Below are 24788 nucleotides of genomic sequence, written 5' to 3'. Positions count from 1 at the left end.
AGGGAGGCTGAAGGAGCTGTTTCTTTCAACCTGGAGTAGAAAAAATGTAAGGGAGAACTAATTACTCTCTTCAGGTTTTCTCTTTTTTTTTTTTTTCTGTTTGGAAGGCTACAGAGAAGTCTCCTCTCATATATGCATGGTGAAATGGCTACAAAAATTGCAGTAAAGGAAAGTGTGACTAGAAAAAGGGAAAACCTCTTCCCTGGAGGTAGTTCAGCACTGCTACAGGTGCAGATAGGGGCTGGGGAATCTCCTCATCTTAGAGATGTTTGGAAACTGCCTGGCCATGTCCCCAAGCAGCCTGATCTAGATTTGGGGCTAGCCCTGCCATGAGCAGGGCATAGAAGTAGAGACCTCCAGACATCCCATCTCAATATCCGTGTGAAACTCTGACTCTAAAAATACATAGAGCCCCATTTCTTTCTTGACACGCAGCACATAATGGTCTCCTTGATGAAAAGAGTAAGCAGGCAAGCCTTCCAGTCTGTGCTAGGCCTGGGGAAAGTCTTTTTTTGAGCCAGAACACAACCATGGCCACCCAGGATGTCTTATACTGGCTTGCTCTCTCAAAGTAAGAAAAATAATACCTGCAAACTGGTGGGTTTTGATAAATGAAACACTGAGAGGGTTATAAACCTCCTTGCTCAGTATCACCAGTCCCCAGGAATGGCTGTACTCATGGCCAAGATAGTGGTACTGACCAGTACTGAAACAACAAGCTGCCTCAGTTTACCCTTTAATCAAGCTAATAATTGGGTCTGGGATGCAGCTCAGAGGGCTGTTAATTGTGGAGGTACATTCATGTGCCACTCTGGCAGACTCTAGGATTGAGGGACCAGAGTGGTAACCTTACCCATCAGCCCAGTTCAGTTGCCCACTTAGGTGTACCAGTGTGTAACAGCATGGCTGATTTCTGAGGCACAACAGGATGTGCACTGTGCCAGCCCTAAGACCCCTAAGATGCACACAGTTTATCCAAAACTCTGGCACCTTCATCATTTACAGAGGTGTTTTATCTCCCCCGTACACGGTGTAGCACACAGTTATAGCTGCTTCCACACATGCAATGCTCTAATAAGCTGATCTTTGCCTAGAGACCAAGCTTCGTAATGTCCTCCTGACAACCTGTCCAAGTTGTCCATATTTAGTCTTCTAGCAATGGAGTCAAATGCTCTTCTTTCAATTAAGGTGCTCAGCACCTTATAGGAATTACCCAGCGCCCAAATTTTTTGATTTCTTGTCAGATGTTCATCAAAAGAGGTCTCTGACAGCCTCCTATGTTAAAGATACTTGTTTCCAAAGGTTGGACAACACCCCATTGTTTTTGAGAGAGACAAGAACGTACCAGAGAAATTCGGTAGCTCTTCATCCTTAAGGTTTCTCTCTGCACTCTACAACAAGCCTAATTCAGTGATATTCAGTGATTTATGGGTGCACACACCTATTTAGAAATGAAAGAAAGAAATTCTGCAGACTTCAGGGGGGAGGGAGCAGCCAGTGTTAAATTATCCCTTTAACAGCTAAACATTGCTCTGAAAATGTAATCTGGACAGAGTATGATTTGAGAGGGAAAATAAAGCCAACCCAACAAATGTTTCCCTTCACAGATAGTGTCACATCGCCAGTCCCTCCCCGGACTGCTACTCATACTCTGATTGAATCCACGTTACAGCACAGCGATCTGGTGGAGGCATGAGCTTATACAACAGGAGTCCTCAGATGCAGGAATAGCCAAGTGCTTGGACATTTCTATCACAAAGAAACTCTAACCAAATCCCTGACACTGAGCCAAAGAGAAAGCAGCATATGCATCTTAGGGTGCACTGACCAAAGACAAGCATTTGCAGTGACCCAAGCAAACATGCCAGTGTCACGTCCTTCTATACATTGTGCCAGCAACAACGAACTCTTGATGTAGAAAAGGCACCGGGTGAGGTACTGCTACAGCACGATGCATTCCCATCCCCTCAGTGCTTTAGCATTCCCATTCCCTCAGTGCTTTAACACACCTTCCCTGACACAGGGACGTGGCAGTGTCTCACTGGCAGAAAACTCTTCCCTGACAAATTCTTCCCACAATGTAGGGACATATATACCAGTTCCCTGCTGTTACAGCCTTGCTGCATTTAAATGGGCAACGCCGACTATCTTGGGCACTTAATTGCCTTACCTGCACCAAAAAAAAAAAAAAAAAAAAAAAAAGACATGGGAGGAGCTGGGGGAAAGGGAAGGTGCTCTTGGGAATATAAAAGGAAAGAAAGTTTATTTCCAAAACACTGCCTTGCTTGCTAAGCAATAGCCATACTGTTCAAAAAATCGCAGTGTCTAAAACAAAGGAGCAGTGAGGTGTACAATGGGAAAGGACAGCCCACTACCTGTACCCAAAATGCATGTTCCTTCAGGAAAACAGCGCTGTCGCGCACACAGCTGCTTTTGCGGGAGACGCGATGGTGGGGGATGGCTGGGGTGGACCACAGGCTCTCGCTGGGCCCCGCGGGGTGCCGGGTGCCCCCCGAGGGGAGCGCGGAGGCGGCGGAAGATGGAGCGTTCCCTCCGCGACGCCCGGACTACAGCTCCCAGAGAGCATGGGAGAGAGACGGCCTGCAGCCGGGGCACAAGCTATTCCCTGCCACCGAGACGTGTGCTGTGTGCACTGGTGATGCCCTGGAAACCAATCCTGTCTCTACCCTCACATTCTCCCTCCCACCCTCTTTTCTGTTCTGGGCATGTGTGACATAGTCTTTGTCTTCCCTTCTTGGACTTACTCCCTATTCTGTGCTATTTAGTAAAGAATTGGCAGTGAGATGCCAATGTTTTAAAGTTTTGTCTTTTGATTTTAAAGTCTGCATTCGGACACAGTCGAGGGGGATTGGGACTTGCTGAGCAGCCTCAGTCTATACCCTTGTCCTTGCTCATCCTGAAAGACAAGACTTAAGCGAGGGTCTGGAAACTTTCTGTAGTGAAGTGGGGCAGGAGGTTTGCCAGAACTGAGCGTGCCTAAGAACATAAAGGGGATACTGATGTGAATTGATAATGGTGAGCAAGGTGGTTTTATCATTTATTCTACAGTCAGATTTCTCATAGTAGAACCACCAGCCTCCTGTCTTCCTTGGAGTCTATCCAGAATAAAGCTGCTTGTTGAGCAGCGCTGGGGGTTGCTGGCACTCAGCCTGCTAGGGAACTGGTTAGAGTACAGGCTACCTTCCCCACATACTGACGAGTTGTCCCTGTGAAACCAGATGGAATTGAGAGAGACTGACATTCCACCTACTCCTCCAATCACTGCTCTGCAAGTCCCTCTGCAGGTAGGAGGAACAGCTTTTTCTCTCCCAAAGATTTGCAGTTCCAGTTTACCATCACTTGAGTCCAGTGGACAGCTGGCTGGGGGCCCACCCCTAGATCTTTATGTTAGTGGAGGGCATGATTATTTCACAGAATATTCTGAGTTGGAAGGACCCACAAGGATCAATGAGTCCAATTCTTAAGTGAATGGCCCATATAGGGATCAAACCCACAACCTTGGTGTTGTTAGCACCATGATCTAACCAGCTGAGCTAATCTGAATGTAAAATCTCTGCGCAGCAGATCTTCATGCTACATGGTTTGGTGGAGATAACAGGGGCAATTCCCACCATCCCACATGCCTTCCCCTTGGCATTTCCCAGCTGGTGGCCAGCAGAGCAATCTGGCTGTGGGACAAGGCTGTGAAAGAAGGTGAGGGTACCTGGGCCTTTTCTTCATCTTGCCAGTCCCCTCTGCTTGTTTTGGTTACCTTTCTGTGTGAGCCTCTTCTGCTCTGATGACAAAATGTACCCATTTCCCAAACACTGGCATCTAGAGAGAAACATCAGGCCAAGTCAGACAACTCAGGTGTGAAATACATTTTAATTGAGTTTAGGGATCTGTAGTTTGTCTGTTGCTCAGCTGAGCATGGACTGTCCAGAAGGTGAAGCAGACATCATGGGCAGAAGAGAGGGTGAAGGAGTGCAAGAGGGAAGGGAACAGAGAGAAAAAGGTCACAAGAAGCAAATGAGAGCACAGGTTTGTTTACGGAATGTGTTTTAATACATCGCCCCGCAGTACTATGTGCTGACCCAGAGACTGACAGCGCGCACACACGCACACGCACACCCAGTGTGGGACACCACTGCACTTCAACACCAAGCTGCCGGCAAGCACAGCCCAACACAGCACAGCACTCGGGGTGGAGGCAAGGGACATTCGGGTCCCACCAGGGCTCGGTGCAGACACACGCCTGGGGCACAGGGACGCCGTAGGCCAGTACATGTACACACACCTACACACATGCACAACGAGAGCGAGCCACTGGCAACACTCGTCCAGACACAGCTACAGGTGCGACACGTGCCCAGACACACCAGCTGACACACAGATGTTCACTGCACATGCTTCGGCGTACGAGGAAAACACACCGGGCAGCATGCTCCCATAGTCTAACACGTCAACGCAGTGGCTCAGACACGGCCCTGCACGAAAAACAAGACACACAATGCCTAGGTCCAGAAATGCTTATGACCCCAAAGCAAGGGACAGGGTGTAGGCCTTCCTCTCATCCTTCACCTGGGTACATCTAGCCGAGGACACCTGAACTTGAGGGGCTTTGAGGTGAAAGGGAACCAGGTGACAGAGTGGGGAGAAAGAGCAAAAACAGGAGCAGTGGAGGAAAGGGGGGTTTAGAGTCTGTGAGGTGGGAAAGAGCAGCAGGGTGGCTGTGCCCTGGGGACAATGTTCAAAGAACACTTGGATTGCGAAAGTTGTGTCCGGCGAAGCGTGCTTCATCACCAAGCTCTTCCTCAATCCTGCAGGAAAGAGAGACACCACATGTCAGGATTTTGTGTTGAGGGAGCATGGGAGGCACCAGGTTGCTGGTGGGGCAGTGCATCAACAGAAAGCTGACATGGGTTGGAGGAGCTCACTTCTTGCCAGCTGCTGCACCTGGAGGGTTGTACCCTCACACAAGGAGGAGGAAAGGAGTCCACTCCAGAGGACTCCCTGAGATCTCACTGTCATCTCTGTGCCTTGTCTTCATAATATTTCATCCACAAGCCCCATCTACCCTTGGGTTTTTAGCTTCTCCCACCCCAATCTGTCATTCCCCCATTCTTTCTTCTGCGTTCCCATCCCTGGAGCCCCTTACCTCATGAGCTGGTTGTATTTAGCCAGGCGTTCAGACCTGCAGGGAGCACCCGTCTTTATCTGTAAGGCATTCCCCAAAACAGACATTGTAAGACACTGTTATGACTTGTACCAGTTTCCCATGGCACGGCAGGGGATTCTGTCTTCACACACTTTCGCTTTCCTTCAGGCCTACGCATGGCCTGGGTTTCACCTACCTGCCCAGTGCACAGTCCTACAACCAGATCAGCGATGAAGGTGTCTTCAGTCTCCCCAGATCGGTGGCTCACCATCACACCCCAGCCATTCTCCTGGGCCAACTTGCAGCTGCAAGGAGCAACAAATGCAGTCAGTAGCTCCCACTCCTATAACCACCACCCACACAGGGTGTGATCTAGGCACCCTCTGCTCCCACTCTCAGCATCCTACACTCTGGTAGAGACAAAAGTCTATTCACCCAGTGGATAGCGTGACACCCTGCTGTGGTTCATCATCAGTCCTTTCACAGGACAACAAGGGCATGGGGCTGGACTTACGCTTGGATGGCCTCTGTGACGGATCCAATCTGGTTGACTTTCAGCAGGAGGCAGTTGCAGGCTTTCTCTTCAACAGCTCGCTCGATGCGCTTGGGGTTTGTCACTGTCAGGTCATCTCCCACTATCTGAATCCCCACATTGGCAGTGAACTTGGTCCAGGCCTCCCAGTCATCTTGGTCAAAGGGATCCTCAATGGAGACCACTGAAAGGAAAACAGAAGAGACGTGAGTCAAAGCTGCCTCCCTTTTCACCCCAAAAACACAGAGGGTTTACGCTGGTTAAGTGTGCAGCACCAGTGCTGATTTCCTACTGCCAAGCACAGCAGCTCACCCGGATAATCACGTACGAAACTTTGGTAGAGGTCACCCAGCTCATCTCCAGAAATGTAGCGGCTTGGGTCATCTGGGGACTTGAAGTCCAGGTCATATTTGCCATCACGATAGAACTCAGAGGCTGCCACATCCATACCAATGACAATCTTGTCCGTGTAGCCCGCTTTGTCGATAGCTTCCTTGAGGAGCTCCAGAGCTGAAAGGAGGAGAGGTGCAGTGAGGAGAGTCAGCCCATGCAGAGAAATCTGCCTTTTTTTGGGAATCTCCCCTCAGAGTGTTCCTAGAGCCACTTAGAGTCTAGTGGTGTGATGGGAGAAGTAGAAAGGAGCCCAGAGTGCAACAAAAACATGCCAAGGAGCTGTGGAGGCCATGTCCAAGTGGACAAGAAGGAATTAAAATACAAGCTCAAAGACAAGTTTGGGGAAGGCCGTGTAAAAGTGTGCACATGCGTGAAAGATTTGTATGGAGAGGCTATAATAAATCAAGGCTCCCTCCAAGGAGAAGGAGCTTAGAAACCATTCCCTAACATAGGAGGTCAGTGCCACTGAAGCATCATCTTTTGAACCAGTCTCTGGGGAATGCTGTGAGCTGGGTATAGGAACCCGCAGCACTGCAGGTAAGGGTACCCCATCTCTGTATGGCTCTCACCTTCGCTATTTTCCAAGATGTTGGGGGCAAAGCCTCCCTCATCACCCACGTTGGTAGCATCTTTGCCATACTTCTCCTTGATGACGCTCTTGAGGTTGTGATAGACCTCAGCCCCGATACGCATGGCATCGCGGAAGCTTTCAGCTCCCACAGGCAGGATCATGAACTCCTGCATGGCCAGTTTGTTGCCTGCGTGGGAACCTCCATTGATCACATTGAAAGCCTGGAAGAGTCCACAAGAGTAGCAGAGCTGAAGGAACCGGTTTTGATACCACTTAGAGGAGGCTCTCAGATGAATCACCACACCCACTCATACCACATCCCACAGGGTAACATAATACATCAGCTACAATGCATCAGACCAAAGGCACATAAGCATGGGGTCTTCCTTCCAGTAGTGGCTCAAGGCACATGGTTGGAGAGGACTTTCCCACCTATTTCCCTCTCAGAGATCTCCCGAGCTATGTGTATTTACCTGTGTTTGTTTATCTGCAATGTTTTGTCGATCTTTCTTCCAGGACCTTTCTCCTTGACTCCGAGAAAATGTTGGCACCCACTACACCCTTTGTGAATGAGTTTCACAAGTCAATCCCCCACCACAAAGCCATATCCTCCTCAGGCTCCTTTTTTCAAATTGGAACTTGACAGACCTTGAGCCTTGGTTTGCTTCCCTGACTAGTGCAGTGTACTCATCTGATGTTCCAGCCCTATATCCCTTCCTTATCTACCTCCCAACACGTCCTTTGAAGTTTCTTTTGGAAACACCACTCTTTTGGAGCTTCTGAAGGTGGATGTCAAGGACAGAGGAGTCTTACTGGCACAGGAAGGATGAGGTCGGAGTTGCCGGCCAGGTCAGCAATGTGCCGGTACAGGGGGACATCCTTCTCTGCAGCTCCCGCCTTGCACACAGCCAGTGAAACTCCCAGGATAGCATTGGCACCAAACTTGGCTGTGGACAAAACCGAGGAGGAGTTAAGGCTTCTCAGGCAGCAACCTCTTGCCCAGCGGGTGCCCTTGGCAGCCCAGCCTTGGGCTCACCACAGCTATGACAGTGCCCCCCGCTCCAGCCCAGCAGCCTCCCATGGTCTTTACTTCACAGGCTAAAAAAAGAGGAATGAATTACATTTGTTCTCTGTGCCATCCATCTCAAGCATCAGATTGTCTATCTTCTCTTGATCCACGACAGAGAGGCCCTGCAAGAAAGAAACAGCTCCTGAGAAGGAGAGGATTGGAAGAGCTGTTGGCTCTGGTGTGCAGGAAACAAGGCATTGATGGAGAAGCTGGGGATACAGGGATCTTTTCAGCTTGTGAGGGAACATAAACACACAAAGCTCTGGAAACTGGTGCCTTGGTATATAGTCAGGTTAAGTAACCACGACGATGTTGCTGCAGTGCAGTGTAGATGTACCCATGCTGGAGAGGGGGTCAACTGCAGCCCAGGCAAGGCCACACATTACTGGGGACACAGGACTCCCTCAAGGATTTACTGAGGCTTTCAGCAGCTTCCAGGGAGCTTTGTGGTGCTGTGGCTACACAGAAGCTAGGCAGAACAACAGTACATGCTCAACCTCAAGCAAACAAATACAGACTGGATGGAGCCATCCCCGGGAGTGAGGTGGAGAGCAGGATTAGACCCAACACAGGTAGCCCTCCACCAGATCGGGTATTTTTCACAAGTGGAGAGAGCTGGGCTCTCAGCCAGACCCTGCCACAGGCTACATGGTGTGTAGTATGTGGCTTCAGCTCAGGTCTTCTCAGAGCAGGCTCCAGGTCTTCATGTGTAAACAAGCTGCAGATGTGACACCACTGCTCTGCAAGGCTGTGCCAGAGCTTGCACAGTACAGCCATTGCTCATCACACCATCACGAGGCCACAGACATGTGGATGAGATTCAGTGCTTGAGGAGGAGCATGGCTGGAAGAGGGAGTGAGCTCTACAGGGAGCACCGAGGGGACTAGCTAGCTAGTACAGATGCTGCAGTGGACCAGGTAGTGTTAAATCCTTTCCTCCCCGAGAAAAGATCGCTGTGGACACATACAGGCATGGAGGGCAGGAGGGGTGTGCCCACGGTTTACAGAGAGCATCACTATGTCTGTTAACCCAGTGAAATGAAGAGAGGCAGAGACAGAGATTGGGGGACAGAGACGGACCAGAGTAAGCGTTGGATAAGGGAGAACAAAGAGAAATCCTTACAGAGCCCACGAGAGCTGGGGCGACAGTGCTGTTGATATGATCCACGGCCTGCAGGACCCCTAAAGAAGGGAAGAGACAGAGAAAGAAAGAGAGAGAGAGAGAGAGAGAGAGAGGGTGAGGCAAAGAGGAGAGTTGGAAAGAGGGAGGGAGAGGACCAATAGAGAGACTGAGAGAGGGAGACAGCAAGGGAAGATCGAGGCCTGATCTTTCACTTTACGCTAGGTCTGTGCCTTTGTGGTCTCTCTGAGGGCAGTGGGACACATCTGCATCACACCAGCGGATGAGCAGAACCCTCCTGCAGAGCCCCACACACAGGAAGCCCCAAGGACAGCGTGTGCAGCAGGCATCTCCCCACCTTTTCCAAGGAAACGTGACTTGTCATTGTCTCTCAGCTCCAGCGCTTCGTAGATACCAGTGGATGCGCCGCTGGGGACTGCTGCTCGAAACATGCCTGGGAAACAGCAAAACAGGAGCATGAGACGAACAGAGGGTGAAGAGGAAAAACCCTCATGCACCTGCTTCTGCCCTGCTTTCATAGGCAAGAAGGTAGCAACTGCTTGTGAAAATGGATGGCCCTGCTGGCTGGCTGCTCCTGGCTGTTCTTCTCAGAGTTGGAACACCTCGATGGCACAAATAAATGCACCCAGGGTTTCCAGACTGAGGAATCTGGATCTCAGGCACCCAGAGGTCCACACTGATCCCAGAACTGCAGATGATGAGTGGAAGTCTGGTTCCTCAACCCTTCTCCTGATTCCAGAGGCAGCCTGAACCACAGCCACCAGCAACTTCTCCCCCTCACACTGGGATTGGGTTTCTGCCTCACTAAAGAAGGAAGAGAATGGTTTGTTGCCTGCTCCTCACCCATCAGTTCACACAATTTTGGGCCCAGCATCGATGCAGGTCTTTCAGTTGAGATGGACATGCCTGCACAGAGATGTGAGGGTCAAATACCTTTACCCCTGCCATAAGCATGGCTATGGATGTGTTACCAAACTCGTACTGTGTCCCAGGACTAAAAGCATAGCTACAGCAGGGCATCACAGGGATGTGACAAGAAGGTGCATATATTTATGTTAACAAAACCTTCCATCCCTGCTATCAGCAGGTGGATGGCTCAAGTCACATACACAGCAGTCAAGTCCCATCTGTCTTGTCATGATTTGCCCAGCACAAGTGCAGAGTTGCTGAGCACAAGCACAAGCAAAGCCACAAGCAGAGTTTTGGTCTTTGCCTCTTCCCCTGGCTTGTTGTCTGCTGGGGGTTCACTGGTGAAGACCCTCCATGCTCTCAGCGGAGCGTGCCAGGCTACTGCACAGCGCCAGCTCTGCAAGGATGGGCAGGGCTTTCCCTCCATCTCTTATCCTCCCCACATACCTTTGTGTGTGTACAAGTCCACCTCAACGGTGGGGTTCCCACGGGAGTCCAGGATCTCCCGGGCATGGATCCTCTCGACTGCCATAATGAATCTGTGGAGAGGAGACAACAGGACACGTTCAGCCCTGAGAGGCCCCAGGATGTGGTGCTCACCCTTCTGTGTCTAGACTGACAGAGAGAAGGGAGCTGAAGGAAACGTGATCCTATGAATTGGGGCTAAAACTATTGGCCCCAGGAAATGTAGAAATTCACCCAGACTGTGGGAATCTACTCATAGTCTGTTTTGTCCAGGAACAGGGTATCTATTTGAATTTACTCTGTGCCTTTGCTGCAGATGACAAACTGGGAGTACTCTCTCCCTCTCTCCCTGCGTCACGCAGAGCGCCTGATACGAGCCCGGATGGCAGGGTTGGGGAGGGTGCCACAGCATCCACGGACAGCAGAGAGGGAGGGATCAGCTGGCACAGCGGGGAGGTGCCCCTGGCTCTGGCGTCAAGGACAGGGTACCAGCTTCTGGCATCTCCTGTCCCCTTGCCGTGAGGCGAGGACAGTGCTTTCCAGGGCCAGGCAGCAAGTGGCTGCTGTGTCCCTGTGCAGTGAGCCAGCCAAGAGCGATGGGCAGGGCAGGGGGGCAGCCAACCCGTGGGGACCCTCGGGTCCATGGCAGGGGAGCTGCCCCAGTTTGGCTCTCACAGACCCCCATCCATGTCGCCTCTGCTGAGCACCCAGTTCAGCCTTCCTGTCTCCTCCATGAGCCGCCGGGTCAGGCTGTGCTGAGGTGGCAGGAGCACGGAGGCCAGCAGCCTGAGGAGACATCCTGCTGAAGGCCACGGTGCCTCAGACGTGGTAGAGAGGGCTCTGAAGGAGGAGGGACCTGGCCCAGATGCCAAACCTTCACTCTGTTCCTGAGACAGCGAAGTGGATGAGGCTGGGAGGTATCTCTGTTGGATGAGGAGGGGGAGGAAGCATGGCGTTTTGGGCATCTGGTTAAATCTGAAGTAGAAAACAAGCTGGTGGGTGATGATGGCTGTTTGAAAGAGCTTCTCTTGCTGCAGTTTGCTCCATAGGGGGTCCAAACCATCTCATTCCCACTATGCCACCTTCTCATTCTCCTGGCTGTGGGCCTGTGCAATGCCAGGGTGCTGCAGAGAGGTGCATGTTCCCCCACGCCCCCAGCCCTCCCAGGTTTTCCTCCCCCGGCTCCCACAGATGATTCACTGAACCCCGAGCAGGGCTGGCAGAGGCTGGAGTAACCACGGGGCCCAAGCCAGGACCTCCCCGTGGTGTGTGTGAGCAGGGGCACAGCCAGAACAGGGGCTCAGCGCAGGGTGGGGTGGGATAAGCTGGAAATAGCACATCACAGCACTAGGGGGAGCTAAGAAGCAGGCTGGGGGAAGCCAGAGTCAGCGCTCGACCCGCTGCCCCGGGTGGGTGGAAATCACAGGGGTGTGAGGAAATCGCGCTGCTGCTCTGAAGTTTCAGCCAGAGCTTCCCGTATTTGGGAGTTTCAGTTAGCGACTCCAGGGTTCTCTGGAGCCTGCGCAGGGCCCTCCACCGTGTCCATCTGGGCTGGGATCCCCCATCAGACGCTTTGGCAGTGCTCCTCACGCCATCTGGCACACGCCACAGGAACTTCCTCCAGAGCCGTGCCCGTGCAGCTGCGAGCTTCCTTTGCAGCAGTGTCCTGGCCATGCCTCAACAGCCTCCACGGGGTAGAGAGGGACAGTACCCCAATTAAAGTGAGCTTTGACAGCGAGTCCCGTGCCCGATGCTGTGCCTTTCTGCTTATGTGGTCGCGTTGTCCATGGTCACATCCCTCTGGCCACATCCACCTGCTCCTGTTGGAGCTAGCTCCGAGGAAGCCAAATGACAAGCCAAATCCAGCCTTGCTTGCCCCACCCCATCACTCACATGATCTCTTTTCCCTCTAGTCCTTTAAACCCTTTACTCCGCTTGTGTTGCTGCCCCGTGTCCCCCTGAGCTTGCCCTCCTTTGAACAGTGCAAAGAACCACCCTGAAATCCCTGGCATCAGCCGCACTGTCCAGAAAGGAGGTCAGAAGCGGATAAGCCAGGATAAGGGATTGGGATGGAGCCCATAGCTGGGAGGCCATAGACCACAACCAGGGGGAGAGAGGAGCCAGGCTGGATGCTGTGCATCCCCCCGTGAACAGGGGCTGGGCAGCGCACCCCGGGAGGCTGGTCCTGCTGCAGTGCCTTCCCGTGGGCACCGCTCCGTGGCACTGCCTGTCACCAGGGCAGCGTCTCGCTGTAGCTGGCGCTGGCAGCAATTCCCCCTCCCCGCCAGGCGGGCCAGCACGGTGAAGACCTTCGTCCCAAGCCACCGCCACCAGTCCCGTGTGCTGCTGCGATTCTCCCGGGCTAGGCACTGCTCCCAGGAAGCCCGCACTGCTGCAGTGTCGTGGCTGATGCAGCTATTGCTTGCTTGACTGTCACCTCCTCTCCCTGCTGCCCCCCCTCCCCTGTGTGGTGTGGGGCTGTGCAAATAGGAAAACACCCCCTCTCCTCCCTCCCTCTCCCGGAGCGCCCGTGGTTATGTCAACGCATCGGGAGACGGGGGCGGTTGGTCTGCCCTGAGGCTGGATCCTTTTCCCAGCAGTGCCCAGACTGAGCTTTGCGTCCTCCCCACTACCACCCCCTCCCCCAGGGAAAGCCCCATCCCGCAGCACCTCCCGACAATGCCCTTGGGAGCACCCCTTATCCTCCTTGGTTGCCCCCCTCCTGCAATTCCCTAGGTTCGCATCTGAAATGATGATTGCCTGGAGGGGCAAGGGGGGGCTAGGGAAGGAGGGAGTACCTGGAATTAAAATATGAAAGAAAAGTGAGAAGGTTGTGGGTGAGGAGAGATAGGTGGGAGGAGCAGGGAGAGGAAGTGAGGGGAGTTTAGTTGTTAATGCTGCTCACCGTGGTCCTTCTCTGCAGGGACCCCAAAGTGCGTGTGGGGTTTGGAGGGCACAAGGTGGGGAGCAGAAACATGCATGTGGAGAGGGGGGTGCTGGCCGTGGGGAGACACTTACCTTCCTAGGGCAGGGGTGAACGAGAGATTGAGAGAGTGCTGGTAGAAAGGAGAGAGGACGAAGCTGAGGAGGGATGCAGGACCTCAAGGGGAGATGATGTGTCCTCTAAGCCAACGGCGGCAGCAGCAGCAGGATGGAGACGCCCCTGATAGGGCCGGGACAGCAGCATGTGACCCAGAGCTGCGATGAGTCAGGATTTAGCAAAGCTTTGCAAACAGCACGTAGGGGATGGAGAGGGAGAGAAAGGCAGGCAGCAAGGGATAGACGTAGACAGACTAGGGTGAGAGAACCAGGGAATAGGAGTGGGTGTGCAGGATAAACAATCCCAGTCACTCCGGGCTCATTAATTATTTTTATTCAAATCGGAAAATCTTGCAGGATTTTTGGGAGCCATAAATCGAACCACAGAACCTATAACTCTCCCATTTTCCCTCTTGGGCCTACCAAGAATAGAACATATCAGTGCAGTGACTGCAAAAACACTGCAGTGCCTCAGGGTAGCTTCCAGGACCAGGGTGGGTAGCCCTCTTCTTTTGTCCAGAGGTAAAATGAGGTGAAGCTGGTACCTACAGCTCTCGTGTTCCCATCCGCACATGAGGGGAAAGGCATCTCCACATCCTGACAACCTCTGGGAACAGGTATTAAAAACAGAGGTCACTCAGTCACACCATCCCCTTGTGATTCTTCCATTTCCTGAAGAGACGCATCATCCTTGAGAGATCCTTCCATTTCCTGAAGAAGGGAAGAGGGAGAAGTTAATGAATCCATGCCCAACTTCTTTTCCCCTTTCATCACCCTCTTTGGCTAGTGGGGTTGGGAATGACAGCAGGGCTGCATGCTGGCCATCAGAACCAGGTTGCAAAGCCCAGTCTCTTTTTCAGGCTCTTCTGCACTTGGAACTGATGCCACTCACCCTTCTCCTCATATAATCCAGAGGGAGGTGAGGCTTCATCAGCATGTTTGATCCTTTTTCTTTCTCTTTACTTCCTTCTTCTTCTCCCTACCATGTTGTTCTCACCTTTTCTTTTTCTTCCTGCCTTGTCTGACGAATTTTCATCGCCTCTTCCCGCTCATCTTGCTCAACTACTTCCTTGTCAAGGCGTTGCAGGTGTGGCAGCAGGGCAAGGACCTCCAGCCGGTAACTGGGTTCATCAGCACATGGATTGTCCAACAGCACCAGTGCCTGCAGCATGGGGAGAACCTGCAGTTTTTCCACTTCCTGGAAGCTACTGATCCCATTGTTCCTGAAGGAAGCACAAGAGAGCGGGGGAAAGAGACCCGTGCAAGGAGTGAGATCCCTTTGGAACAGTAAGTGGACAAGATAGACAAAGCAAAACTTAGCAGCATGATGGACCGTAGAGCTTAGACCACAGATCTGTCACCTAAGATCCAGATCTGCCTGCAGCTCCCCAGACTGAGGGACAAACAGGACATGTCCTCTGGATTTCTCTGTGCTCAGACAGTCCATTGAATCACGTGATATCTCCAACACCCTTTATGGCAAATGCCGAGAACTAAAGGGCACTTGCAAACAGGACATAGAGAATATGCTTTGAGGGATCCAGTGGAGTTATGGCAAGGAATAAAAATCATGAGGTGGAGTATGAGAGTGACTGGAGAAGCAGATATTTCCTGAGAAGCCCAGGAGAGGTCCTGACTGTTACACATCTAAACAACTGAGTGCTGAATGCCAGTTAAGAACAGTAAATATCAACCCATCCCTACCAGGTCTTCAATTTCCAATAAAAACCAGAAAATCCTAAAGATCTAAATGGGAGTACAGTCTGATGAAAGAATCTCTGGTCCCAACACAGAGCAGGGAAGACCCACCGTAGATTGAGATACTGCAGGCACTTCATGCTACTGGAGAATCCATCCAGGGTCTCCAGCTTGTTGTCACGCAGGTGCAGAGTCTCCAGCTGCTCAAGCCCCTCAAGGCCTTCAAGGCTGCGGATGTTGGCCTGGGCCTGAGCACCAGGGAGACAGGAAGAGAGAAGGGAAAAGGGGACACGCAGCAGTTATTTCTGGCCTTTAAAGCTCTTTCTACCCTTCAGACTTTCTACCACTCATAACACAGCCTTCTCTGAAGCTATATCAGGTTGTTCAGGGTCTTGGCCAAGTGGTCATTCATCTAAGCACTCAGATTCAAGGACCAGAAGTTTGCTGAAAAAGTGTTTCCTGGAGCATCACTTGGTGTCTGAGACAAAACCACCCCAGGTGAATATTCCATTGCCAGCACAGTACTCCCTTCCATGGCAGTGCCAAATATGGGCCTCAGAGAGCAACTGTGTGGAGGGGAAAGCTCAGACCTGAGCGTAAAATGAGTGTATTTAAAGGATAAGTAACCAGCCCCTCTCAGTCACATAGTCCACGTAGTCTAGGCATCTTCCAGTCCCCCAGTGGGGGAAATCTACTACCAGGAAGTCTCTTCTACCCCTCTGGTAGCAGAAGCAGGCTGTGTGCTCTGAGAGAGGAGGGGGGTAGGGGTTGCTGGTTGGTTTAATTTTAAGATTTTTCAGGTATAATTGTTGTTATTCATCATAGGTGCACCTTCTTGAAACAAATCTGAAAATCTTAAATCAGGAAGTTTAAAATCCCCCATCACTGAATTTCATTCGCTTTACTGTGATGTGGGTTAACGAGGCGGGAAAATAGGAAGCTCTGAATATCAGGAATAGTTTCTCAGCAAGATGTCGGCTGGAAAAGGCCACTAGAGGTCTCCAGCCCAAGCGCGGGCTCCCCGCAGTGAGAGCACCAGCGACCTGTCAGGCTGCTCACCGCCTTGTGCCGCCAAGTTTGGAGCATCCCTCGTAACTGCCACCTCCCCGCCACGTTCTCAGCTTGGAGCTGAGCACGGCTTCACTTGCTAATGTGGCTCGGGGCCGCAGTCTCTAAGTCTCTAAGGACACAAACACCTGAACGGGAAACGAACGTGGAGAGAGGTGCTGTTGTGCTCTCTGTTCCTCATAGGTAGCCAGGCAGTGATGTAGACAATACCTGAGGCTAATAAAGGGACACAGGATGAACTGGTGGGATAGGAGAACACTTTAGGGCTGGGTCACTCAGGAAAAGGACATTTTGTAGAAAAGGAGCATTTTAATGGAAACTGGACAAGGGAGAGTCTGGACCAGCTGGGCCAAGTAAAAAGAGTAACACATGGACAAAAAGAGGAAAGTTGGATATTTAGTGAAGGTCACAAGAGCAGATTTAACAGTCAGGGAGGATTAGGACATTGTACCTCAGAGGAAATTAGAAGCTGGGGTGAGTGGGGAGCTCACAGACCACTGGTTTGTAAAAGGAATAGTAACCTCCCATCACTCTCACTTTCTTCATGACTTCAGTGTGAATAGTTTTAACAGCTCTGGCCTTGCAAGCACTAGCAGGACAATGTAGAATGGACATTTTTCAGGGTTGTTTTATTATTTTTTCCCCTAAATCAAATAACATTCAATTTGACACACCATCACCTTACCTTACATTCCAGTTCTTCACATGGATGAGATGCCACCGTTTTGTATGGAAGGCTACCATAGTATAGTTGCCCATGATTCCCTCTCCACTTCCTGCACACTTCACCTTTCTCTAGTCAGCCTTTGCCTCCGCTGCTGCACCAGGACCAGGAGCTAACACAGTCCTACTTTGACCCTCAAGCTGCTGCAAGTGCCACATGGTACACAGCCAGCTTATAGTCTTCATGTTAGTACCTAAAACTTTTTATGTACTAAATTTCATCTCTAGCTATGTCACACATTAACCAAATGTGGTTCAGTTTGTTTAAACTGAACCCTTTTTCTTGAACCCTGTCTTTGAGGCATCAGCTGCACCTACCCAAGGCTGAAGTAACACCAAAATCTTTATAGAGAAAGTCAAGCATTGCTGAGAGAGATTTCCCTGCAAAAGGATGTAATGAGCATTGGACATGGGAGACAAATTCAAGCCCCAAAGATTCCTGACAGTCAGTTGTTCTAGTTTTAATAGAACAATGCAGTTTTCCCGCTTCATTTGGGCAGCTCAGAAACCCCTCAATCATACCAGGAACCTTGTTTAAATACAGATGCTGTATTTGCTTCCCTCCAATAACTCACTGAAGTGTCTATTTATGCTTTGAAATGCTGTATTGTATCTACTGACTTATCCACTTCACCCAGTCTTTGAGAACCTCTAGATCTAAAATCCCAGTTTTCCACTAGAAAATTGCAGGCAATCTCAGCAAGCAATCTCCTCAGTGTTTTCTGCCAGGAAGACTTGATGAAAAGAAACCACATAGGTTTTCAAAGCCTTTATAATATTTAATTGCTTTTTAAGAAGTAGTGACTCAGGTTATCTATCTAGTCTTTGCAAGCTGTAGCACTGTGTGATGCGTGGCCATACATACATAGATAAGCCATACACATACATACACACAGGCCATGCTTACCCTCTTCACTTCCTCCTCTAGTAGTAAATGTTCTCTGAAGCAACTGTTTATGATATGAGGAAATTGCTTCTCCTACCTGAGTTTTACTGTGATGTTCAATCAGTTGTTGTTTTGTTTGTTTTTTTTTTGGCAGCTGAAGGTCTGAATCATGTGGTTTAAACCAGTATTTGATAAGGTCCATCAGAGAGGAGAAAGAGGCACCTCCCAGTGTCACCCAGAGCAAACCTGTTGCTTTGCCCAGTGATCTCCGGTAGTCCCAGGACACTTGAATATGAGCTTGCCTAACACTGCCTGAAAGGAAAACTGCTCTCCTGCAGGAGGTCATGGGGGAAGAACTTGACACACTGAATGTTGCCAACTCCTCTGCAGTTTGTGGTTAGTGGCTACTCCCTTTGTGCTATCTGGGCCCACAGCGAACATGGAGCTACTCCAAAGAAGTGATTTGGTCTTTTAGTTCTCTGAAATCTGTTGCTCCCTCAGGCTGAAAAGATTGAACTCCCTATCTCCCACTGGCTGGAGGTGCCAGGCTCTGCAGCCAGGCTCTGTCCCACTCCCCAGGCTGGTCGATCCCTTACCAGATAGAGTTTCTTGAGCTTGGGAAGACTGAGCCCTGCTGTGGTCTTTAGTTTGTTTCCTCGCAGCTCCAGGACTTCCAGGCTGAACAACTGGTCCTTACTCAGGCCCAGCATTGTCTGGATTTTATTTTCTGAGTGCCAGAGGAAGAAGAAACAACAAGAGAGTTAATCCCACCCAAAGAGTGTCCCCACAAGAGTGAAGAGAGGTGGTCTGTATCACCTTTGAGGCTGAGGGTGGCTAAGCGGGGGTGAGTAATGCCTTCCATATCCTTGATGCGGTTGCGATCAAAGCTGATGACCTGGAGATAGGACAGCTCCTGCATGCAGGCACTGGTGAGCAGGTTCCCATCCACCTTCAGCCAAAGCAGCTCTGTTAGGCTGCTCAGTGGAGACAAATCTTGCAGCTTGTTCTCTGACAAATCCACATACCGCAGGTGAATGAAGCTTTTGAGCACACTGATGTCTGTCAAGTTCCTGAGGAAGGGAGAATGTGAATGAAACATCTCTCATATTTCCCCACCACCAGCTTTTGGTTTGCTCCTTGCAACTACTGGAGGGAGGGCAACCTCCTCTTGCACTTGCCTGCTATCCTAGAAAGCCTTGCTGGAGAGAAGGAAGAAAAAGGCAGGTGATAGGGACAGGCCAAACAGTCTGTAAACAAGGACAAATGGTAAGATTTGACCTCCTTTCCTGGCAGAGGGAGTACTTATTCCCATTGAAAAGTATCTGTCAGGAGAGGACAGAACCGGAGCAGAAAAGAGGGTAAGTTTCGGGGAGGGGTCTGTTAGACAGCAACTGTGTGTAAGGACTTTACTAGTGGGAAAAATGGTGGTTGACTTATGTATGAGGCTGCTGAAAGAAACAGTCTTACTGAGGCCTCTTAGTTAGGTCCAGGGTAATGAGGGTGTGCTGATCCGGAGGCCACTGTGGCACTGTACTTACAACTGCATGCCTTAAATGTTAGTTAATGGGACAGATGTTAGTGGATTTTCTCAAAGTGCCTGTAGGGAGGTCACCCGGTTCAGGCTCCCCTAGGAGACCACAGCCCAGAGTGAGGGGCAGGCTCCCCTCAATCCTTAGAGACACTGATGTCCCACTAGTGCGTCTGGCTGTGGTGGAGGCTGTGCCCACCTCAGGGCTGAGGATGGACAGACTGTGCTAAGGCACGGACTGGAAGCCAGGCGGCTGGAGAGCAGTGCCTGGAAACGCTCCTGCCCCGCATGGCCCGTCACCAGTTTATGGCACAGCTGCTCCATGGCTGCGGGTGGCTGTGGAGCTTCTGCTGGGGCAGGTGCTGCACACTCACTTTCCTTTGGCTTCAAACTTCACGTAGGTGTGGGCCAGCCCGTTGCCCGTCTTACTGAGGAGAGACAGGCCGTCCTTCAGTACTTCCTCCGTCAGAGGACAGGGAGCCGGCACCTGGGAGAGGAGGAGAGAGCACAACACCAGCGCTGGCCCACGCACAGCCGGGCGGTGCTGAGGGCCCCCCCCTCACCTCTTCTTCCTTATTCTCCTCTTCCTCCCCCTCCTCCTTCTCCCCCTCTTCCTCCTCCTTCTCAGGGCTGTGCTCGTCCCCCTCCTGCTCGTCGTCCTCCATCCTCCCAGGACAGAACCCTGTTCCCTCTTCCCGCGGAGGCTGCTCCCAGAGGCCCGGCGGCGCGGGCCGCGGCTCCCGCTGCCATGAACCGGGGCGGGCACGGCTTCCCGGGAGCGGCGCGGAGCCGCCGCCGGGGTGGGCTCGCGGCTTCCCGGGGCACCGTGTCCTTTGGGTAGTCACTGCCACATGGAAAGCTGAGAGCGTGTCCCGCCGTCATCAGAAGCACTTTGCTATCCCACTCCACCTTCCCAGGTGTGTGGGAACAATCTGCAATTGTTGGCGTATCCAGAGAACTGAAGGATTATTTTGGTGGGAAGGGACCGCTGGAGGCCATCCTGAGTGCACCCCAGGTCAAAAAATGGAGCCCGCTTCACAGTCAGGCTGGGCTACAGAGGGTGATGGTCACTGAGGCAGCGAATGTCCTGAGGAAAGACATTCCTCCCAGTAAATGTTTAATTAACATGGTGAGCAGAATTGGGCTCCCCAGACATGACTGCCTGGATGCCAGGAAGGAGCTTTTGGGGTCCACCGCTCCAGCCCTCTGCTCCAGGCTGTGGAGACGGGAAGGGGTGAGGCTGCCCACGCCCAGCCAATGCCAACAGTGCCTGTGAGAGCCGGGTGTTTACCAGCTGGGAATGCTACTCAGAGCTGACGGTCACCAGTGATTTGCAGTCAATACAAAGTCCAAGGCCCTGCTCCCTTTCCCTCCAGTGGACTTCACTCCTCTGCAGGCCCTGGGAAGTGTCAGTGTTAGATAAGCTGGGTCCAAGTGGAGCTGGATGTCAGACAGGAGTGTGCCAGCCATCGCCCTGGGTGAAGGACTTGTGGCCAGGGAGCTGACTACTGGGGGACCAGAAAGACTGGAGAGATTGGGATGGGGGGGCAGCTGCTGGACACTGCCTGAGCCCAGCTGCTGGATGGACACACTGTACATGTGTATATACGTATATAAATACACATATATACATGGGTGCACACGAGTGTACTTCCATCCTGCTCAGCCAGAACACAGGGTGGCATGAGGCTGCTGGCACTGTGTGTGAGTGCTCTGTGTGGCTGGATGTGTAATCTGTGTGGCCATCCATGGTTATATGGTTAAGTGATGTGTATTCAGAATCACAGAATATTCTTAGTTGGAAGGGACCCACAAGGACTTGTCAATGTGTGTGCGTGTGGTGCCTACTGGAAATACAAGCTCAGCCTGGCTATTGTTTGGGGCTGAGGACACGGAGCCACCACAGCCTCTCGGACTGTTCCATCTGACACAACGCATTTTCCCCCAACAGCGACCTGTTTAAGACTCAACCACTACAGTGTGCAGGGAGGATCTGGCACTATTTCCACTCCATAGAGCTGCAGTCCTGCCAGAAAGCAGACAAAACAGAAGAAAAACAAGATCTGGCACTCCTGTTGATACAGAAATGATTTTCCTTGAGTTTATTCCTCATTAAAGGAATGCTTTCATGCCTCTGTATTCTCCTCAAAGCAGCCAAGATCAATGCTCAGCTCCCATCTGTTTTTTTTCTATGTAGGTCACTCTCCTGGGCTTTTGTGCTGTGGGCAGGACTGGGCAGGAGCAGGAACTGACAGTAGAGCTGCAGCCAGCAGCCAATCCCTGTGAATGATTCTACCCACTCCCAGCAGCCTTAGGCCCCCTGCATGTTCCTGCTGCATCACCACTGCTCTGGCCACACTGACCCCAGTGCACTGTGGCACCAAATTGCAGCCATGGCCCAGCAGCCTCTCAGAAACACAGGCTCTGGTCAGAGACAATACAGCTTTCAGAATTTTTTTCACCTTTGAATTATCCTCCCCCTCCCCACGTCACTCCACATGCACCTGGAGCTGGGAGCTGCCACCTCCCTCCTTGCTGCTGTCAGGCTCTTCTTTCTTAGACCATCTGACATCCTTCCATGTCAGATGACCTTGCTCTCACCAGACAGCTTCCCAACAGTGCTTATCCCACTGCCACCCACCAGTTTCAGCACCATTTTAGCCTGTCTCTCCTTCCACAAGAAGCTGTGGCAGCAGTGGGCTCTGCTCCCAACTGGGAAGGAGATGCCTCTGAAGGGCAGAGGGCTTTTTCTTTCCCATCTGTTCCAGCTAGGCAGGAGGAATTCCCCCCCAGCAGCAGCTAGGTAGAAGCCGCCACAGCATTAGGCTTTCTCCTCCTTGGTCCTCAGCTCCCACCTCTCAGCCCTCAGGTGATGCTAGCACTTGCAGCTAGAACACTGCCCCTAGACTCCCAAGGATATGCCACCTCATAGCTAAGCTCCTCCTTGTGAGGCACTTCCTTTTTCGTCACCCTTAGTACTACTGAAAAAAAAATCAGCAGCTGGGAAGTAACACCTAGTCTTGTGTCCTCGCCCACCAGCACACAGCTGAAAGCAGGCACAGCCTCAACACACAGCCTAAAATCCTTCCCTGCTTAGGGAGGGAGCTGCTCGCTCCACATTTAATGAGCAGTCAATTACCAGTCCTCACAGGTAGAGCACAGGGATGAGCACATTACAGAGCCTGCCTGGAAAGACTAGCTCACTAGTGGGACAGCAGTGTGCTCCAGCAACTACTGGAACAGAGACACTGACGGAAAAGATAGAGTCAAGTCATCACAGGCCCAAAGAAGAGCTGTTCCATGACAAACCAGATGCAGGCTGAATCTGTGCAATGCCTACTGGGGCAACAGTGGGCCCTCAAGAAGAGCCCACAAAAACCACACTACCTTCTCTGCAACCAGCCACCTCCAAAAGCACTAGGTTCTGTATGCTGCCTGTCCCCAGCTGCTTCCAAATAAGATCCAAGACACACCCTTGCTTTTTCAGTTTTTCCTTTATTGTTCAGTATGGGACACAGGTGAGGTAAGACGTCTCACAAAGGTTGAAGCTGACAGGCTCCTTGCTGATGGAGCTGAAGGATGCAGACTGTGTGGTTCCTTCCCCCAGCACCAGTGGTCCCCTCCCATTGCAGTACTGCAGGGAAAGGGGGAGATACTGGCCAGGTGGGCTGTGGGTTCTTAACAGGTCAACAGGCAACTGAGGATTCTGCCAATTCAGAGGAGGCTGTCAAGACTTTGCTGAGACAGGCTCCCACTAACAGGACTCCAACATGGTGGGGGTGGTTAGCAGAACAACTAGAACAACGACCGTGGAGGGGGAAAGCCTTGGAGGAGGCCTCTGTACTGAGACGTGTGCAATGAAAGGTCCCTTCTTGTTTCCATTTCTTAACCACAAGGGACTGCTCCTCACAGGTGCTTCAGTGTTTGGCATTGATAATATCCACAAACTCTGGCTTGAGAGAAGCTCCACCAACAAGGAAGCCATCCACATCATGCTGAGAGGCCAGCTCCTTACAGTTGCTACCAGTGACTGAACCTAAAGAGGGAGCAGTGTTTTAAGGTCAGATGCAGCCAGGACAGGGCCAGGACAAAGGCAAGACCTGCAAGGTACCAGCCACCTCTTGCAGACAGCAAGACTGTCTCCCATTTACCCAAGTAAGCTAACAAACAAGCTAGTAGGTGGTTCTTCATGCTCTGACAGTCTCAAGTTTCCTCACCAAGCAGAGCATGATGTACAACTACAGCAATAGGCAGAGAAACTAAGCACTTTCCTGCCCTGGAAAGTGGCTTCGGACTCACCGCCATAGATAATCCTAGTTGACTGAGCAACAGCATCAGACACGTGGCTTTTCAGCCACCCCCGCAGCTTCTCGTGAACTTCCTGAGCCTGCAATAGAACACAAGAGTCCCACTGAGGGCTGAGCCATTCTGCACACAATTCCCTTCCAAAGAGAAGGGAACCGTTAGATAATCTTTAAATCCTTAAGTCTAAAATTCTCTAAGTTGCTAAGAATCTCCAGAAAATCGTCACTAAGAATCCCCAGGAAGATTTCTTGAGTGGGAAGGGTCAGTTGGCATCAAATCAGCCACCCTTCTCCTGCTCATACCTGTTGGGGAGTTGCAGTTTTACCAGTTCCAATAGCCCAAACTGGCTCATAGGCAAGAACCACTTTACTCCAGTCCTTCACATTATCTAGGGAGGAGGGAGAAGATATAGGTAAGCACAGTACCCTTATGCTGGGAAGAACAGAGCTCTTCTGATAACTGATAAAAAGAACACCCCTATTTTCTTCTCTTACCAGCAATAGCCTTGGTCTGTTCAAAAACCACCTTCTCTGTTATGCCAGCTTCTCTCTCATCCAGCTTCTCTCCAATGCAGGCAATGACTCCAAGGCCCTCAGCCAGAGCATGAGCCACCTTCTGCCCAATCAACTGGAAGTAGAAAAGAAACGAGGCAAACAATAAACCAGAGCTACTCTTGTAGTACTGTTTTAACTGCTCACCCTTCCAGTCTTTGCAGACCCATCCAAACTGGACCATCTCACCATTCCATGAGGTCACTCACCTCATCAGACTCTCCAAAAACATGCCTTCGCTCTGAGTGGCCCAGGATCACCCATGCAGCTCCAATATCTTTGATCATTGCTGGGCTGAGGAGAAAGGAGATGACTCAAACCTCTGGAGGAAATTCAGGTCCCAGAGGCATCCTGTCTTTACTCTTTCTCCAGGGCTCACCTGATCTCTCCTGTGAAAGCACCCTTTGGTACCTTATAACAGTTCTGTGCTGCAACTGCAATCTTTGCATCAAGCTTCTGACGGGCAAAGTCAAGGTAGATGGAAGGGGCTCCACAAACCACCTCTGGAAGGCAAAGCACATGGTTACCTTTGAGACAGGCAAAGGGCAGAAACTGCACCTAGCCACTGACCCCAAGAGGTCATCCCTCTCTCCCGGGAAGGCTCAGCCTGCCCCTCCTCGCTGACCTTTGGGGGGCTCTGTACTGCAGGACTATCCCGGCTATCCGATGACTCAACAGAGGGGAGGAAAGCCCTTTTCAGCGGGCTGACAGGCGATACCAGGCCGCTGGCCAGGTCACAGCGGTCCCTTGGAA

The 24788-nt window shown here is 51.5% G+C and overlaps 3 protein-coding genes across 4 annotated transcripts; all 3 read right to left on the bottom strand.

The window, feature by feature from the left end:
• Positions 1–3865: 3865 nt before the first annotated feature.
• On the bottom strand, positions 3866–13432 carry ENO2 (enolase 2). The gene is made up of 12 exons (XM_008926197.3): positions 13256–13432; positions 10220–10311; positions 9201–9296; positions 8846–8904; positions 7776–7845; positions 7468–7601; positions 6653–6875; positions 6003–6200; positions 5673–5874; positions 5355–5463; positions 5159–5217; positions 3866–4820 (listed from the first exon to the last, which is right to left on the bottom strand). Exons 2-12 carry the CDS (start codon positions 10302–10304, stop codon positions 4751–4753), a joined length of 1305 nt encoding a protein of 434 aa, XP_008924445.2. The 5' UTR covers positions 10305–10311; positions 13256–13432; the 3' UTR covers positions 3866–4750.
• A 168-nt stretch (positions 13433–13600) lies between these two features.
• On the bottom strand, positions 13601–19924 carry LRRC23 (leucine rich repeat containing 23). Of its 2 annotated transcripts, none has more exons than XR_001920893.2 (7): positions 19743–19924; positions 19554–19666; positions 18468–18721; positions 18248–18378; positions 15086–15222; positions 14274–14438; positions 13601–13987 (listed from the first exon to the last, which is right to left on the bottom strand). XR_001920893.2 is itself a non-coding variant. In XM_018074595.2 (7 exons), exons 1-7 carry the CDS (start codon positions 19842–19844, stop codon positions 13910–13912), a joined length of 1041 nt encoding a protein of 346 aa, XP_017930084.2. In that variant the 5' UTR covers positions 19845–19924; the 3' UTR covers positions 13601–13909. The 2 variants fall into 2 exon arrangements, 1 of the variants encoding a protein (XP_017930084.2); XM_018074595.2 differs by having other exon boundaries at positions 14274–14499.
• A 2730-nt stretch (positions 19925–22654) lies between these two features.
• Positions 22655–24538, bottom strand: TPI1 (triosephosphate isomerase 1). The gene is made up of 6 exons (XM_029960689.1): positions 24415–24538; positions 24245–24329; positions 23979–24111; positions 23787–23872; positions 23479–23566; positions 22655–23215 (listed from the first exon to the last, which is right to left on the bottom strand). Exons 2-6 carry the CDS (start codon positions 24320–24322, stop codon positions 23097–23099), a joined length of 504 nt encoding a protein of 167 aa, XP_029816549.1. The 5' UTR covers positions 24323–24329; positions 24415–24538; the 3' UTR covers positions 22655–23096.
• Between the last annotated feature and the right edge of the window lie 250 nt (positions 24539–24788).

Source organism: Manacus vitellinus, unplaced genomic scaffold, assembly GCF_001715985.3.
Source record: "Manacus vitellinus isolate BGI_N305 unplaced genomic scaffold, ASM171598v3 scaffold_28_pilon, whole genome shotgun sequence".
Lineage (NCBI taxonomy): Eukaryota > Metazoa > Chordata > Aves > Passeriformes > Pipridae > Manacus > Manacus vitellinus.
The sequence above is the reverse complement of the archived record's forward strand: the minus strand, read 5'-3'. Positions and strand labels throughout refer to the sequence as shown.